The sequence below is a fragment of the Triticum aestivum genome, chromosome 4D, assembly GCF_018294505.1.
Source record: "Triticum aestivum cultivar Chinese Spring chromosome 4D, IWGSC CS RefSeq v2.1, whole genome shotgun sequence".
NCBI classification, from domain to species: Eukaryota; Viridiplantae; Streptophyta; class Magnoliopsida; order Poales; family Poaceae; genus Triticum; species Triticum aestivum.
In genome coordinates, this window is record NC_057805.1 from 5,747,237 (window position 1) to 5,763,819 (window position 16,583).

The 16,583-nt window shown below is 47.6% G+C and overlaps 1 protein-coding gene across 1 annotated transcript; it reads right to left on the reverse strand.

The window, feature by feature from the left end:
• Positions 1 to 13,175: 13,175 nt before the first annotated feature.
• LOC123099339 (UDP-glycosyltransferase 73C6-like) lies at positions 13,176 to 14,636 on the reverse strand. Its single transcript, XM_044521513.1, has one exon. It carries the CDS (start codon positions 14,616 to 14,618, stop codon positions 13,176 to 13,178), a length of 1,443 nt encoding a protein of 480 aa, XP_044377448.1. The 5' UTR covers positions 14,619 to 14,636.
• Positions 14,637 to 16,583: the final 1,947 nt, after the last annotated feature.

Sequence of the window (16,583 nt, forward strand, 5' to 3'; positions counted from 1 at the left end):
CTTTGTCGACAAACGTTTTCAGCTCATTCTTCCACCTCCTGAATAGGTCTGCCATCTTCTTAAGAGCATGAGACTTGATTAATTGCTCTATAACTGGCTTCTCCGGATCCTCCTCTGGCGGTAGGGTGAAATTTGCCTTCAGCTCAGTCCAAAGATCATCTTTCTGCATATCATTGACATAAGACACCTCAGGGTCTTCCTTCTTAGGCTTATACCATTGGTGGATGCTGATCGGGATCTTGTCCCTAACTAGAACCCCGCACTGAGCAGCAAATGCATCCTTTGTCCGGATGGGTTCAATCGGTTGGCCGTCGCGCGCGATTGCTGTGATCTCAAACCTTTCATCCGAGCGCAACTTTCTCTTCGGGCCTCGTCTCTTTACCACAGTTGTGCTCGATCCGGAGGGCTAGAAAAAAGAAGAAAGACGAGTGTTAATTAATATGTGTACATACCAAAACAATGAATGCATCAATTAGCTAGTCAGCACAGGCTTAACTAATATATTTACCTGGCCGGACTCTGTTCGTTCACCGGAGCCGTCACCACGGGCTCCTTCTTGCACCAGCATTGGGTCACCGGAGCCATCATAATTATGTCTTTCCTCCTCCACTCTTCGATCACCGTAGCCTGCTTCTTCACCCTGTTCTTCCAGACCATCATTGTCGTTAAGATACGACAAGATATCACCTCCAGCTAAGATTATGTCCCCCAACACCTCTTCTGCTTGCTCGTCTCGACCGTGCTCCATTGTTTCTGCAAATATTACAACATGGCAATTATTACACAAACATGACAGCAGGTGGATATATTAGTGCAAACGTAGACCTAGTTTATTCCGGGTTTGGGGTGGCCTAGGCAACGCTTCAAGGGTAGGGGCGCGGCGGGAGGGGGTAGGAGACCGACATCGTTTTTTTCTAGGGTTTGGGTGTCCTCGAGAGTTTTGGTCGAGCGAGAGGGCCGGGGGGTGCTCCCGTGGTATAAGTTATCACGGTCGAGAGGGGGTATAAATATCGACCGTCCATCATGTCGAAGTTATCTGGGAGGGAGTTCTATATATCGACAATGACGACATACATACATGGGAAAATAATGTTATCGGGGAGGGGGTATATCGACCCCCCCCCACGTGTTGAAGTTATCGGGAGGGGGTTATATCGACAACGACGACATACATACATGGGAAAATAATATTATCGGCGGGGAGGGGGTATATCGACCCCCCTCGTGTTGAAGTTATCGGGAGAGGGGTATATCGACGACGACAGACCCGATAAAACATAAGAAAACGAAGAAGAAATAAAAAGAGGATAAGAAGAAAAGGAATAGAGGAGAAGATCGAAGAAAAAAAGAAGAAGAAAAAAGAGGAGAAGAAGAAAGGAATAGAGGAGAGAAGAAGAAAAAATAGAATTTTTTCTATTTTTTCTTCTTCTCTTCTATTCCTTTCTTCTTCTCCTCTTCTTTTTTCCTCTTCTTATTTTTATTTCTCCTCTTCTTCCTCTCCTCTTCTTCTCCTTTCTTCCTCTTCTTATTTTCCTTTTTATATGAACATATTATCATATATATGAACATACATTTTCTTTGCATATGCATATGAACATACATTTTCTTTGCATATGCATATGAACATACATACATACATTTTTCTTTCATATGAACATACATACATACATTTTCTTTGCATATGACCATACATACATTTTCTTTGCATATGACCATTCATACATTTTCTTTGCATATGCTTTACATATAAACATACATACATATGAACATACATACATACATACATATAATCATAACATACATACACAAAAAATTCTAAAAATCTGCCTAAAAAATTCTAAAAATCTGCCTAAAAAATTCTAAAAATCTGCCTAAAAAAATTATATGAAAAAAAGCATACATCATCCATCCATCCATATAATGAACATATACATCATCCATCCATCCATATAATCAACATATGCATATGAAAAAAATTATATCAAAAAAAATTATATGAAGAGGATCGAGGGGACAGGGAGGAAAGGGGGTCGCCGGAGCCGGACCGAACGGGGAGGAGGGGCGGCGTCGAGGCAGGGGCGGCAGTGGGGGCGGGCGTCGGCGATGACGACAATGGTGGGGGCGGGCCGGGGCGCAGGGGCGCGGCCGTGCGTGCTCGGGACGGGGCAGGGGCACGGGGCGGCGGCCGGCGTGGGCTCGGGCGCGGGGCAGGGGCACGGGGAGACGGGGATGGCGGCCGGCGACGGCGACGGCGACGAGGAGCGCGCGAGTGATTTGGGCAGCCTGGCGGCGGGGGCATCTGGCGAGGGAGGCGAGGGAGATGTGAAATTCACAAGTCCTGATTATATAGCAAGGGCATTGGTCCTGGTTCGTGGCACCAACCGGGACCAATGCCGCCCTTTAGTCCCGGTTGGTGCCACCAACCGGGACCAAAGGTCCCTTTTCAGCAGCGCAAAGGGCGGGAACCGTGGGCCTTTGGTCCCGGTTGGTGGCACCAACCGGGACTAGAGGGGGGGCATTGGTCCCGGTTGGTGCCACGAACCGGGACCAAAGGGCCTTGCACAACGGCGTGGTGGTGGGAGTTTAGTCCCACCTCGCTAGCTGAGAGAGAGCCGCACCTGTTTATAAGGTGCGGTGTGCCTGAGCTTTCGAGCTCCTCTCTAAAGCAGGCTTACGGGCCTAACCTCTCTGTACATGCCTGTGGGCCTACTGGGCCTTCTGCGGGCCTGAATCCTGGCCCATGGATGGGTTCTAGTCGTATTCAGGCCGTGGTGGCCCAGTAGGTGGCATAATTTTTATTTTTTGCATGTTTTTTGTTTTCTTTTTTGCTTTATTTATTTTGTTTTGTTTCTACTTACAACAAAAAACTTATTTATTTTATTTTATTTTGTTTCTAATTATTTATTTATTTTACTTTATGATAATTCTTTTTGCTATTAAAATTTCTATAAAAAAAGTTCTTTATGAATTTTTTTTGCTGTATTTAGTTTTTTTGTTTTCTTTTTTGCTTTATTTATTTTGTTTTGTTTCTACTTACAACAAAAAACTTATTTATTTTATTTTATTTTGTTTCTAATTACTTATTTATTTTACTTTATGATAATTCTTTTTGCTATTAAAATTTCTATCAAAAAAAGTTCTTTATGAAAATTCTTTTTGCTTTTAATGATTTTGAACAGAAAATACTTCGATAATTTTAGTTGCATCAATTTTATATGATTTTAGTTTCAATAATAATAGAGGTTTCTTATAATGTTTTGAACAGAAAATACTTTGTTAATTTTAGTTTCATAAATTTTATTAAAGTTTATTTTATTTTGTCGGAACACAAGAAGTCTGGAGTTGTAATAAGTTATTAAAAATAAAAAAGAGGCGCAATGTTCGTTGATTTGCTTCAAGCCTTTCGGAATAGTGTAGACTGCACTACACATAGCTCCATGCAGTCTACCTTATTCCTCAAGGCTTGAAGCTAAGCAACGTGAGCATTGTGCCTCTTCTTCATCGTCTCTGCACTCAGGGCTTATAAACCGCTCGTAGTGCCTCTCAGCTAGCGAGGTGGGACTAAAAAACTGCTTAGTAAGAAACTCTAGTACCGGTTCGTGCCATGAACCGGTACTAAAGGTGCTCGTGGGGCCACAGCCTCATTAGTACCGGTTCGTGGCACCAACAGGGACCAAAGGGTGGAATTGGTCCCGTTTCGTGCCACCAACCGGGACCAATGGCCTTGCACAGCGGCGTGGTGGTGAGTTTAGTCCCACCTCGCTAGCTGAGAGAGAGCCGCACCTGTTTATAAGGTGCGGTACGCCTGAGCTGTCGAGCTCCTCTCTAAAGCAGGCTTACGGGCCTAACCTCTCTATACATGCCTGTGGGCCTACTGGCCTTCTGCGGGCCTGAATCCTGGCCCATGGATGGGTTTCTAATCGTATTCAGGCCGTGGTGGCCCAGTAGGTGGCATAATTTTTAATTTTTGGCCTGTTATTTTTCATGCATTTACTAATTATTTTGAGCTATAAGACCCTAAAATTGAAAAGCATTTCAAATGAACTCTGAGAAGGTTGAAAGTTGGCATGGTATCATCATTTCATCCACATAGCATGTGCAAGAAAGTTGAGAGGGTTACGGCAAAAACTAGATGCACTTCTTGTACAAAACGGACAATGGTATCATACTCGTCTCTTACAAAGTTGGCATGGTATCATATAATAGTTGCGGGAGAAAGTCTTCACTTTTTCTTCGCTTGTGTCATTTGCTTATTGCGCCGTAACCATGGATAATCTTCATCGTTTATCAGGATGCTTGGGTCAGCCTTGACTTTGAAGGGAGGAATTTCATGAAACTTTTCATAATCTTCAGACATGTCTGTCTTGCCCTCCACTCCCACAATGTCCCTTTTTCCTGAAAGAACTATGTGGCGCTTTGGCTCATCGTATGATGTATTCGCTTCCTTATCTTTTCTTTTCCTCGGTCTGCTAGACATGTCCTTCACATAGATAACCTGTGCCACATCATTGGCTAGGACGAACGGTTCGTCAGTGTACCCAAGATTGTTCAGATCCACTGTTGTCATTCCGTACTATGGGTCTACCTGTACCCCGCCTCCTGACAGATTGACCCATTTGCACTTAAACAAAGGGACCTTAAAATCATGTCCGTAGTCAAGTTCCCATATGTCCATTATGTAACCATAATATGTGTCCTTTCCCCTCTCGGTTGCTGCATCAAAGCGGACACCGCTGTTTTGGTTGGTGCTCTTTTGATCTTGGGCGATCGTGTAAAATGTATTCCCATTTATCTCGTATCCTTTGTAAGTCAATACAGTCGAAGATGGTCCCCTGGACAACGAGTACAACTCATCACAAACAGTGGTGTCACCTCTGAGATGTGTTTCCAACCAACTGCTGAAAGTCCTGATGTGTTCACATGTAATCCAGTCGTCACACTGCTCCGGGTGTTTGGAGCGCAGACTGTTCTTGTGTTCATCGACATACGGGGTCACCAAGGTAGAGTTCTGTAGAACTGTGTAGTGTGCTTGAGACCAAGAATGCCCGTCCCTGCGTATTATTGAGTCCTCTCCTAGCGTGCCTTTTCCAGTCAGTCTCCCCTCATACCGTGATTTAGGGAGACCTATCTTCTTAAGGCCAGGAATGAAGTCAACACAAAACCCAATGACATCCTCTATTTGATGGCCCATGGAGATGCTTCCTTCTGGCCTAGCGCGGTTACGGACATACTCCCATGAACCTCTCAAAGGGGAACATATTGTGTAGAAATACGGGCCCCAGAATGACAATCTCGTTGATTAGATGAACTAGGACGTGCGTCATGATATTGAAGAAGGATGGTGGGAACACCAGCTCGAAACTGACAAGACATTGCGCCACATCACTCCTTAGCCTTGGTATGATTTCTGAATCGATCACCTTATGAGAGATTGCATTGAGGAATGCACATAGCTTCACAATGGCTAATCAGACGTTTTCCGGTAGAAGCCCCCTCAATGCAACCGGAAGCAGTTGCGTCATAATCACGTGGCAGTCATGAGACTTTAGGTTCTGGAACTTTTTCTCTGGCATATTTATTATTCCCTTTATATTCGACGAGAAGCCAGTCGGGACCTTCATACTGAGCAGGCATTCAAAGAAGATTTCTTTCTCTTCTTTCGTAAGAGCGTAGCTGGCAGGACCTTCATACTGCTTCGGAGGCATGCCGTCTTTTTTGTGCAAACGTTGCAGGTCCTCCCGTGCCTCAGGTGTATCTTTTGTCTTCCCATACACGCCCAAGAAGCCTAGCAGGTTCACGCAAAGGTTCTTCGTCACGTGCATCACGTCGATTGAAGAGCGGACCTCTAGCTCTTTCCAGTAGGGTAGGTCCCAAAATATAGATTTCTTCTTCCACATGGGTGCGTGTCCCTCAGCGTCATTCGGAACAGCTAGTCCGCCGGGACCCTTTCCAAAGATTACGTGTAAATCATTGACCATAGCAAGTACGTGATCACCGGTACGCATGGCGGGCTTCTTCCGGTGATCTGCCTCGCCTTTGAAATGCTTCCCTTTCTTTCGACATTGATGGTTGGTCGGAAGAAATCGATGATGGCCCAGGTACACATTCTTCCTGCTTTTGTCCAGGTATATACTTTCAGTGTCATCTAAACAGTGCATGCATGCGTGGTATCCCTTGTTTGTCTGTCCTGAAAGGTTACTGAGAGCGGGCCAATCGTTGATGGTTACAAACAGCAACGCGTGCAGGTTAAATTCCTCCTGTTTGTGCTCATCCCACGTACGTACACCGTTCCCATTCCACAGCTGTAAAAGTTCTTCAACTAATGGCCTTAGGTACACATCAATGTCGTTGCCGGGTTGCTTAGGGCCTTGGATGAGAACTGTCATCATAATGAACTTCCGCTTCATGCACATCCAAGGAGGAAGGTTATACATACATAGAGTCACGGGCCAGGTGCTGTGATTGCTGCTCTGCTCCCCGAAAGGATTAATGCCATCCGCGCTTAAACCAAACCATACGTTCCTTGGGTCAGCTGCAAACTCGGCCCAATACTTTCTCTCGATTTTTCTCCACTGAGACCCGTCAGCGGGTGCTCTCAACTTCCCGTCTTTCTTACGGTCCTCACTGTGCCATCGCATCAACTTGGCATGCTCTTCGTTTCTGAACAGACGTTTCAACCGTGGTATTATAGGAGCATACCACATCACCTTCGCAGGAACCCTCTTCCTGGGGGGCTCGCCGTCAACATCACCAGGGTCATCTCGTCTGATCTTATACCGCAATGCACCGCATACCGGGCATGCGTTCAGATCCTTGTACGCACCGCTGTAGAGGATGCAGTCATTAGGGCATGCATGTATCTTCTGCACATCCAATCCTAGAGGGCATACGACCTTCTTTGCTGCGTATGTACTGTCGGGCAATTCGTTATCCTTTGGAAGCTTCTTCTTCAATATTTTCAATAGCTTCTCAAATCCTTTGTCAGGCACAGCATTCTCTGCCTTCCACTGCAGCAATTCCAGTACGGTACCGAGCTTTGTGTTGCCATCTTCGCAATTGGGGTACAACCCTTTTTTGTGATCCTCTAACATGCGATCGAACTTCAGCTTCTCCTTTTGACTTTCACATTGCGTCCTTGCATCGACTATGACCCGGCGGAGATCATCATCATCGGGCACTGGTTCCTCTTGATCTTCAGCAGCTTCCCCCCCTTGCAGCATCATTGGGCACATCGTCTGGTTCCTCTTGATCTTCAGCAACTTCCCCCGTTGCAGCATCACCGTATTCAGGGGGCACATAGTTGTCATCGTCCTCTTCTTCTTCGCCGTCTTCCATCATAACCCCTATTTCTCCGTGCCTCGTCCAAACATTATAGTGTGGCATGAAACCCTTGTAAAGCAGGTGGGTGTGAAGGATTTTCCGGTCAGAGTAAGACTTCGTATTCCCACATATAGGGCATGGACAACACATAAAACCATTTTGCTTGTTTGCCTCAGCCACTTCGAGAAAATCATGCACGCCCTTAATGTACTCGGAGGTGTGTCTGTCACCGTACATCCATTGCCGGTTCATCTGCGTGCATTATATATAATTAAGTGTGTCAAAAACCATTACAGAACATCATGAATAGATAATTAAGTGACCAAATTAATAGAAGTTCATCATCACATTAGAACCAAAGTACATACATAGTTCTCACCTAACAACATATATATAGCTCTCCAGAGCATCTAATTAATTAAACCATACATTGAAACTATGTAAAACATTTCAATGCGAAAACAAATGCGATCATAATCGCAACCAAGGTAACAATTGATCCAACGGCATAATGATACCAAGCCTCGGTATGAATGGCATATTTTCTAATCTTTCTAATCTTCAAGCGCATTGCATCCATCTTGATCTTGTGATCATCGACGACATCCGCAACATGCAACTCCAATATCATCTTCTCCTCCTCAATTTTTTTATTTTTTCCTTCAAGTAATTGTTTTCTTCTTCAACTAAATTTAACCTCTCGACAATAGGGTCGGTTAGAATTTCCGGTTCAACCACCTCCTAGATAAATAAAATCTATGTCACGTTGGTCGGTATATTTGTCATAAACAATAAATGAACCAAATAGTTATAAAAATATAATATATACCACATCCGAATCATAGACAGGACGAGGGCCGACGGGGGCGGATACCAAAACCATCGCACTATGTAATAAGAAGGAATAATAAAAGTAACAAAATTAGACAAGTAACTATCTAAAGTAAGAATTTTTTCCTTTCAGAAAGAAGATAAGAACAAGAGGCTCACCACGGTGGTGCTGGCGACGAGATCGGCGCGCGCGATCGACGGCGGTGAAGACGGGGACGGGACGTGACGGACCGCTAAACCTAGACAAATCTCGGGGAAAATGGAGCTCGGAGGTCGAGTTTTGAGAGGACAAAGATTAACTAGTGTGGCTCAGACATTTCATCGAACACCTCATGTGCATAGGAGGTGAGCTAGAGCACCCAAATGCCCTCCCCTCGCCGGCCAGAAAAAACCGAGCACTGTGGAGTGCTCTGCTGTGGCGATGGGGTATATATAGGGAACTCTTTGGTCCTGGTTCGTGGAACCAGCCGGGACTGAAGGCCTTTGGTCCCGGTTGGTGCCACGAACCGGGACCAATGCCCCCTTTAGTCCCGGTTGGTGGCACCAACCGGGACCAAAGGCCTTGTGCTGCCCCGCGTCAAAAGTTTAGTCCCACCTCGCTAGTTGAGAGGGCTCGAGAGTGGTTTATAAGCGCTGATGCGCCCACCCTCTCGAGCTCCTCTCAACTGCAGGCTTTCGGGCCTAACTGTTCTCTTTGCCTGTGGGGCCTACTGGGCCTTCTGCGGGCCTGAATCCTGGCCCATTGATGGTTTTCTAGTCGTATTCAGGCCGTGGTGGCCCAGTAGGTGGCATAATTTTTTTCCTCTGTTTTTTTTCTCTTTTGCTTTATTTGTTTTGTTTTGTTTCTACTTACAACAGAAAACTTATTTATTTTATTTTTAATTACTTATGTATTTTACTTTAATTATTTTATTTTTATTTATTTTACTGCTGCTATTTTTATTTATTTTACTGCTGCTATTTTTACTTAATTTATTAAGGTTTATTTATTGTAGTTACTATAGTTTATTTTATTTTATTTTATTAAGGTTTACGAGCTATGGGAGGGACGAGGGGTGGCGACGTGCTGTGGGACACGATGCAGGGGCCAAGGAGGGACATAGAGGAGGGGCCGAGGAGGGAATTTAGGGTTAAGTTTTTATACGGGAACAGTTAGACGGGCTTTAGCAGGCTTTCACCGGGCTTGTGGGGTTTTACCAGGTCATCGATGAGAGTTTCCAAAAATGTCATTAGAAATCCGTCATGGATTAACAGGTTTCTTGTAGTGATATGTCGAGCACAATGAGTGGTGATCCTCCGGCCTCCCACTCGCACGCAGCCGCAGCCGCCGTCGTCACCAGTCCCGGCCATGGCGCCGCCGCTGCCGTCGTGCCCCTGAAGACCTATTCATCTTGCCTGAAGGTGATCCTGTGTCAGATCCTGCACGATACCTCATCACTACAACACGTCGGCGGCGGTGTATGAGGCGTCCATGGCCCTGGTGGCGCCTTCAAGGGAGGACGCATGATCTTCAAGGGAGGACAGGCCATCACATTCATCCACTTGGTAGCGTCTTTGTTCATCCAGGTTTGACGATTCATCTTTTCATTATCTAGTCTCTCAGGGATGTCAAACGTACCCTCAACAACTAACGTCAGCATTTATTTTGTTCTGTAGTGAACCCCCTCGATGAATGCATGTCTGTTGCCGTGGCTAGAGAAAATTCTACATATCCACATCCTGATAACCAACAAGATAAGTAGCAGCTTTGATATGGAGGTATTTTCCTTCACTGCGTGCTTTTTCTTTGTGCCCTTTACTGTACTGTAGTAGCATTTGCTATTTGCATTGAGAGAATAGGATGGCACAACAAGCTAGGGCTTCAAGAAAACCAACCAAATTCCTTTTTTTTGGGATCAACCAACCAAATTGATGTAATAGCACGATCCGCAAGACCTAGAAGGGATCTACACATGACATCGGTGGCTTCTCCTCCGCCTGCTATTTGCCGCTTTGACACTGTTGACAGATCCGAGTTCCACCTGCTAGGCTCGAATGGTAGATGTTACAGGCAACTGTATGTGAATCCCACTCCAAGGGATCGCCCTTCTCTATCCCAGATATGGCGGTTATGGAGTTGATGGCTCGTGTTTTTTTTCTCTTTTGCTTTATTTGTTTTGTTTTGTTTCTACTTACAACAAAAAACTTATTTATTTTATTTCTAATTACTTATGTATTTTACTTTAATTATTTTATTTTTATTTATTTTACTGCTGCTATTTTTATTTATTTTACTGCTGCTATTTTTACTTAATTTATTAAGGTTTATTTATTGTAGTTACTATAGTTTATTTTATTTTATTTTATTAAGGTTTATTTAGTTTTATTTATTTTATTAAGGTTTATTTATTTTATAAATATAAAAAAAGAACATAGATGCGCTTATAGAGAAAATTAAACCTAGGGCATCTATTTTCACTTTAAGAGAATCTCAACAAGGCATAGAGGGACGGGCTTATAAACTGGTGTAAGCGCCCTTCGGTTGGCGAGGTGGGACTAAACACTGGCCGCAACTAGGACCAGCCCTTTAGTCCCGGTTTGTGGTAGGAATCGGGACTAAAGGGTGGTGGGCCAGGAGCGTGACCCATTGGTCCCGGTTTGACTGAACCGGGACTAATGTGAATATTGCCCTGTGACCAAAGCCCAGTTTTCTACTAGTGCTCACGGCCGAGGATGTCCGAGCAATCCACCGTGTATTGCATGTGATGATGACCCCGATGTGTGTTGGCAACATCACCCACACCAATGACGGGCTGGTTGTCCATGTCCGTCAGAACCTCGACCACGGCGATGACGCTATCTCGTCCAAAACAAAGCCCCTTGTCTCTAGTACAGATGACGCCAGGATCACCTCCACCGCCTTCCGCTGGAACGGGACCGCCATCTCGTCTCTGCACTCCGGACTGCATACCAAGCTGCTACATTGCCTGAGGATAGCAAATGGCCAGAAACACATTCTCAAGACCTCGTGTGGCGGCGACGCTTGCGATTACCTGCGCTCTCTCAAGATGTACCTCCATGGCATGATTCACAACCTCTACGTCCAGGCCTTCAAGTTGCTGCCTGCATCCAAGGGCGCGCTCATGCGCAGCATCCTCGTGGCCGGCCACTGCTATGGCCCCTGTGACCCTCTCTCTAACATCATCCTTAACTCAATATGGCATGACACATGTGGCTCTGTTCTCTCATCTTCTGACCGCATGAAGTTGAATGAGTACAATGACGTTATGGACCCCCTATCTCTGCTCCGCCTAGTTGTTCGTTCCCTCGAGGGGCTTGCAAAGCTTGCCTTGTTCGCCGACCCCCAATCCTCAATTGCTTGCACTCTGGAGAAGCTATGTAGTTTAAAATGCATCGTCCTTGTTGACACGTTATCATCAGCAACAAAGAGCTCTGAAAAGAACCCCTTCCACGAGGCGGCCATGGCTGCTAGACACCCGCTGCCCCTTCAGCTCGGTGAATTTCACCAGATGCTGCTGCTTGAGCCCGATGGCCGAAGAGAGCTGCTCTCACATATAACCAAGGCGCAAACTAGTGGTGGTGTGGTGTGCTTCGATGACATCAGAATTTGTATCTCAGCCATTTGCGACAAGTTCAAAGAATCCAGGTCTCAAACTAGTGGCACCGTGCAAGCTCCTGCTCCTGCTCCTGCTCCTGAACTTTGTGCAAAAAGAGGATGGTATCAAGCCAGAGATCAGAGTATGAGGAAGAGAGGAGCTGGTTGCGTTCAAAGATTGAACAGTTGCTCAAGGATTACACGGACCAACATTTTTGGGTAGGCATTGAACTTACTCCGTTTGCAATCACTAGCTGCTGGTGTACAGATATTCGCTTTACCTTGATTTGACCAACAAACACTCTTGCTCCTTAATTTCTTGCTTGCTGCAGGGACCAAAGTATGAACTTGATTTTATATTTGGTGTGGAACAAATGGAGCACGGCTGGCACCGCCGCACTGATACGTGCCACCACGTGAACTTCATGGCAACTTCTGATGAGAATGTTTCGAGGACCCTATTTTACGCCGAGTTCTGGTCCTGGCCCTTACGTAAGCCAAAGTCAGATCCAGAATTCTGCCGCCCTCTGCCCTATGCATATGCGGGTAAGTCCTCTACTTTTCTGCCGCAGCTAGCACGGCTGATTAGCAAGTGACAGCGTTTGATTGGTAGTTTGGGTCATGGAGATCTGCTTCTCATCATGCTTGCATACACGTACCATTCATCGTAAATCTGAATTGGCTTATTATCATCATCTTGCTGAATAATAATCACTGCCGGGTTTTATTTTGTTAATAGGGCGTTGCTACTATGACGAGGTTCGCGCAAGGAAGATTGTGTATCCAGATGACGGCAAGTACTTTCGCGACGATATCACCTATGAGGGAACCGGCAACGTGGATGGTGTGCTACAGATGGACCTCGTGCACTTTAGCTCCGAGTTGGACGTGGAGCTCGCGCGGAATTTGAACATGCCGCCCACTTCAGATCCAGAGTATGAGTCTACGTCTTCAGATCAAGAGTATTCAGAGTATGAGTCTATGTCTCAGGATTAGTGAGTCTTCCCGCCTCCCTCCGTGGCCACGGCTCGCTAGTGCGTGTGTGATGCTATCGGCTGTGAAGTGAGACCATATATATCTGCTGCTTCCTGCTGTGTGCTGTGACATACTCTATGTACTCCAGCACGTTTGGTTGCGGTAAACTAGCTGCTGCTAGCTACTACTGTGAGGAGGAAATCTTCTCTCTCTAAAAAAAAAAGGACACATGAGGAGGAACGTGATGGTTGTTGCGCAGCTCTGGCTGTCTTGCATGTTCCAGTCTTAATGGCAACATGTGGTGTGGTGTCTGCTGATTTTGTTCAGAGTCATCAGTAATGCAAGGTTTAAACATAATCTATAGGGGCATTTGTTTAGACCAAACTTAAACTCTTTATTCAATCCAAGTGCAAAAGCTTAAACAGGGGTGGCAAAAACTTGATAAACCCTAGCATCATATTTGAGGTGATGTTGATGCATCCTGCGGTGTCACTGCTTGGTAACGCCTGACCAAACGGCGCAGGTTGATGAATGCCGACCCACCCTCCCGGACGGCCTCTCTCGCCGTCGTCGCGAGCGCCGCTGCCCTCCCCCGCCTCTCCACCGCCTCATCTCCTCCACCCATGATGCTCCTCACCGCCTTCTCCACCGCCCCTCGCTCCACCACCGCCACCTCCCCGTCCTCCTCCTTCAACCACTCCACTCCGACGCTCACGCCGGTCCCCATCGACTGCACGGCCAACATTTCGTTCAAGAACTGGTGCGCCATGTGTGGCCATGTCACCACCGGGAGCCCGGCCGCGACCGCCTCCATCATCGAGTTCCACCCGCAGTGCGTCACAACGCAGCCCGTCGACGCGTGGGACAGGATCAGCTGTTGCGGTGACCAGCCCCTGATCAGCAGGCCGCGGCCGGACACCCGGCCCTCCAGGTCCTCGAGGAACCCGCGGACCTCCTCGTCCTCGTCCTGCCCGGCGTTCTCCGGTGATACCACCCAGATGAACGGGTGCCCCGACGCCTCGAGGCCGAGCCCGGTCTCCACCACCTGCTCTGGGCGCGCGTGCACGACGCTGCTCCCGAAGCTGACGTAGACGACGGAGGACGGCTCCTTACCGTCGAGCCATCGGAGGCACTCGCCAGCGTCGATGGCGGGCGCGTTCCCTCTCGCCGCAAGCGCCGCCGAGTGCTGGTGCTCGTGCTGGTGGAACAGGGACACCGGACCGACGGCCCACACGTTGACGCTCCTGACCTCCCCGCTGTCCACGACCGTCCCCGGCTCCAGCTCGAGGAAGGTGTTGAGGAGGACGCCGTCGACGTCGACGCACGCCCGCTCGACGGCGTATGCCAGCTTCTCGTACGCCAGCTTCTCAGACGCCGGCAGCCGCATGAACCCAGGGGCCGAGGTGGGCACCTTCACCTCGACCGGCTCCTCGGGCATGAGGTGCCAGTAGGGGTCCGCTGCGGCGTAGGCGTTGTGCATGGCAGCCGCATGGTGCTCCGTCTGTAGGCAGAGGAGGCAGTAGGCGGACATGCCGAGGAAGCTGAGCCGCGGGACGCCGAGGCCGGCGGCGAGGCCCGCGGTCCACGGATGGCAGATGTCGGACACGACACACGTCGCGGGCGGCGCGTGGGCGCGGAGGTGGCGCTCCAGCGGCCCGCGGAGGCGCGACGCGGCGAGGAGGTAGGCGGCCTCCTGGTCCAGCGGGATCCGATCGACGTCGTCAGTCCCGGCGAGGTCGAGCGGGAGCTCCACGAGCCGCACCGGCAGGCCCGACGACTCGACCGCGGGGCCGAGGCGCGCGGCGTAGGTCGGCGTGACGACGATGCTGGCTAGCGCGCCATGGGCGGCCAGCTGCAGCGCAGCGTCTACCGCTGGGATCAGGTGGCCGTGGTGCATCAGCGGGACGAACACGAAGTGCGCCGTGGTCGTGGCCTCCACGTCGTCCGGGTTTGCTCCCCGGCAGGCCATCCACCTACTCGTACTCCTAGAGCGTGACGGCGAGGCGACGACGGCGTGCCTTGGGCGTTGGAATGGCGGAGTGCTGCTGGCCCGTCGTGGTAGAAGATGGCCGGGTTTGGGGTTGGGTTGCCACAGGTACATATACCTGCAGGCGGCGGCGGCAGCCATATCCTACGTGATTCTGACCTGAGCTGCCTGACCTGACCTGAGTTCCCTGCAGTTATATGGCCCTAAAATGTTCAAGACTGTGACCAGGTCTTGCCTTTGGATGACATGCTTGTCCAGTGTCCAGGCTAGGCAAACAGCGATGGTACCAAGGCCGGATCAGATCGATTGTTGGACGAGAACCAAGAAAACTACAACAGCACACGGTTGCCGGCTGTTAGACCAAGAGAAGAAGAACAAAGATGTGTCATACCATCTTTTCTTATATCTAATATACGTGGGCCATGTGCCACGACGATTTTAATTTTATGAGTGAATTCCACTTCTTACCATGTAGTTGTACATTTGTGACACATATATATTACCCCATTTAGTGCAACTTTTATCAAAATATCACATTTTGAAGACTTCTGCCACGGTTTTACTCTGATTTTTGATTTTTCTTATTTATGTTAGATAGGGTCTGCATGTTGCGTCAATGATTCGTAAAAGAATGTGTAAAGATCGAAGGGCGTCATTGACAATCATGTCCAGACTTCTTTTGTCCATCTGTTCCATTCCTCCCCATCGTCCAGATATTTTTGAACCCCAGGCGTCACCTCACACCTTCCCTAATGGACATGCATCAGAAAACGAGGGCCCAAAGCTTCTAAATGGGGTATTTTAAACAAATTTCCACTCAACGGGTAATTAGTGTCACAAATGCATATCTAAAGAGTAAAATGTGGAATTCAGTCTAATTTTATTTTTCACGGGGCCCTCAGGGGTCGCTTGAGCGTTGCAAAACAGCTCATGTCCGGAGCACCCCAACAAAGCTAGTATTAGAGATGCATTTGGTTAGTTTCTCAGTGGAGTCTGGCCCCGTGGAGCCTAGCTCAGTGTATACGGGCTCTGGGTCATCATCTGCATGTTGTTTGGTTCCCTGCATCAAGTCCAACTCGCAAGTGTAAATTGCACTAAGCCCAGCCTGCATTTGAAAAAAAGAAGTCAATTTGAGCGTTCCTGGCGAGGCAGGCTGAGGATAAGTTTCACGTGGGCCAGTTTCTACATACAAGGCAGACAACCAAACAACTCGCTACTTAGCTTGCCAGAGCCTAGTTGGCCTTAATGCAGGCTATCAAACACGCCCTGCATAGATGCAGGTCAAAGTAAATCATACTGCTGAAATAGAGAAAAAGTTTCAAGTGTAATAACATGGGATCCTCACTGTATAGACGCTTGATCAGCTACACAGATATGGAACCCCATTTTTTTATAGCAACAGTGTTTATGAACCCGTTCGCACACATTACAATGAACAAGATGGTAACTAGATTATTTTCGAGAATAATGCTAATTCGTTCATGCCTGGATTGCACTCATTAATTCCTTCTCCATCATCTGTACAAAATAATTGGTTTATCTCTACTATCTAAAAGAAATGGAGTGTTCCGTTTTCCCTCTTACCTTCCCTCTCTTCGTCCAACCTCTTGTACGACCCCTCTCCCCTGTAGGGATTTTCTTTTCTCCCTCCACCGATTTTCTCCCTCCTGGTTTTATGGAAAAAAAATTATATGAGACCAGGTCTCACGGTTAGCAGGTGAGACCCACCCTGATGGATGACATGTTGCATTCATAAATCACAAAGCATCTAATCTCTCCCCCTGATTTTAAGTAGGGGGTGGGGTAGATGCTTTGTGATTTGTGAATGTCACGTGTCATCCATCAGGATGGGTCTCACATGCTAACCCGTGAGAC

What these genes read in the sequence shown, in the direction of transcription:
- LOC123099339 (XM_044521513.1), bottom strand. Translation starts at nt 14,618, where the DNA reads ATGCACCACGGCCACCTGATCCCAGCGGTAGACGCTGCGCTGCAGCTG.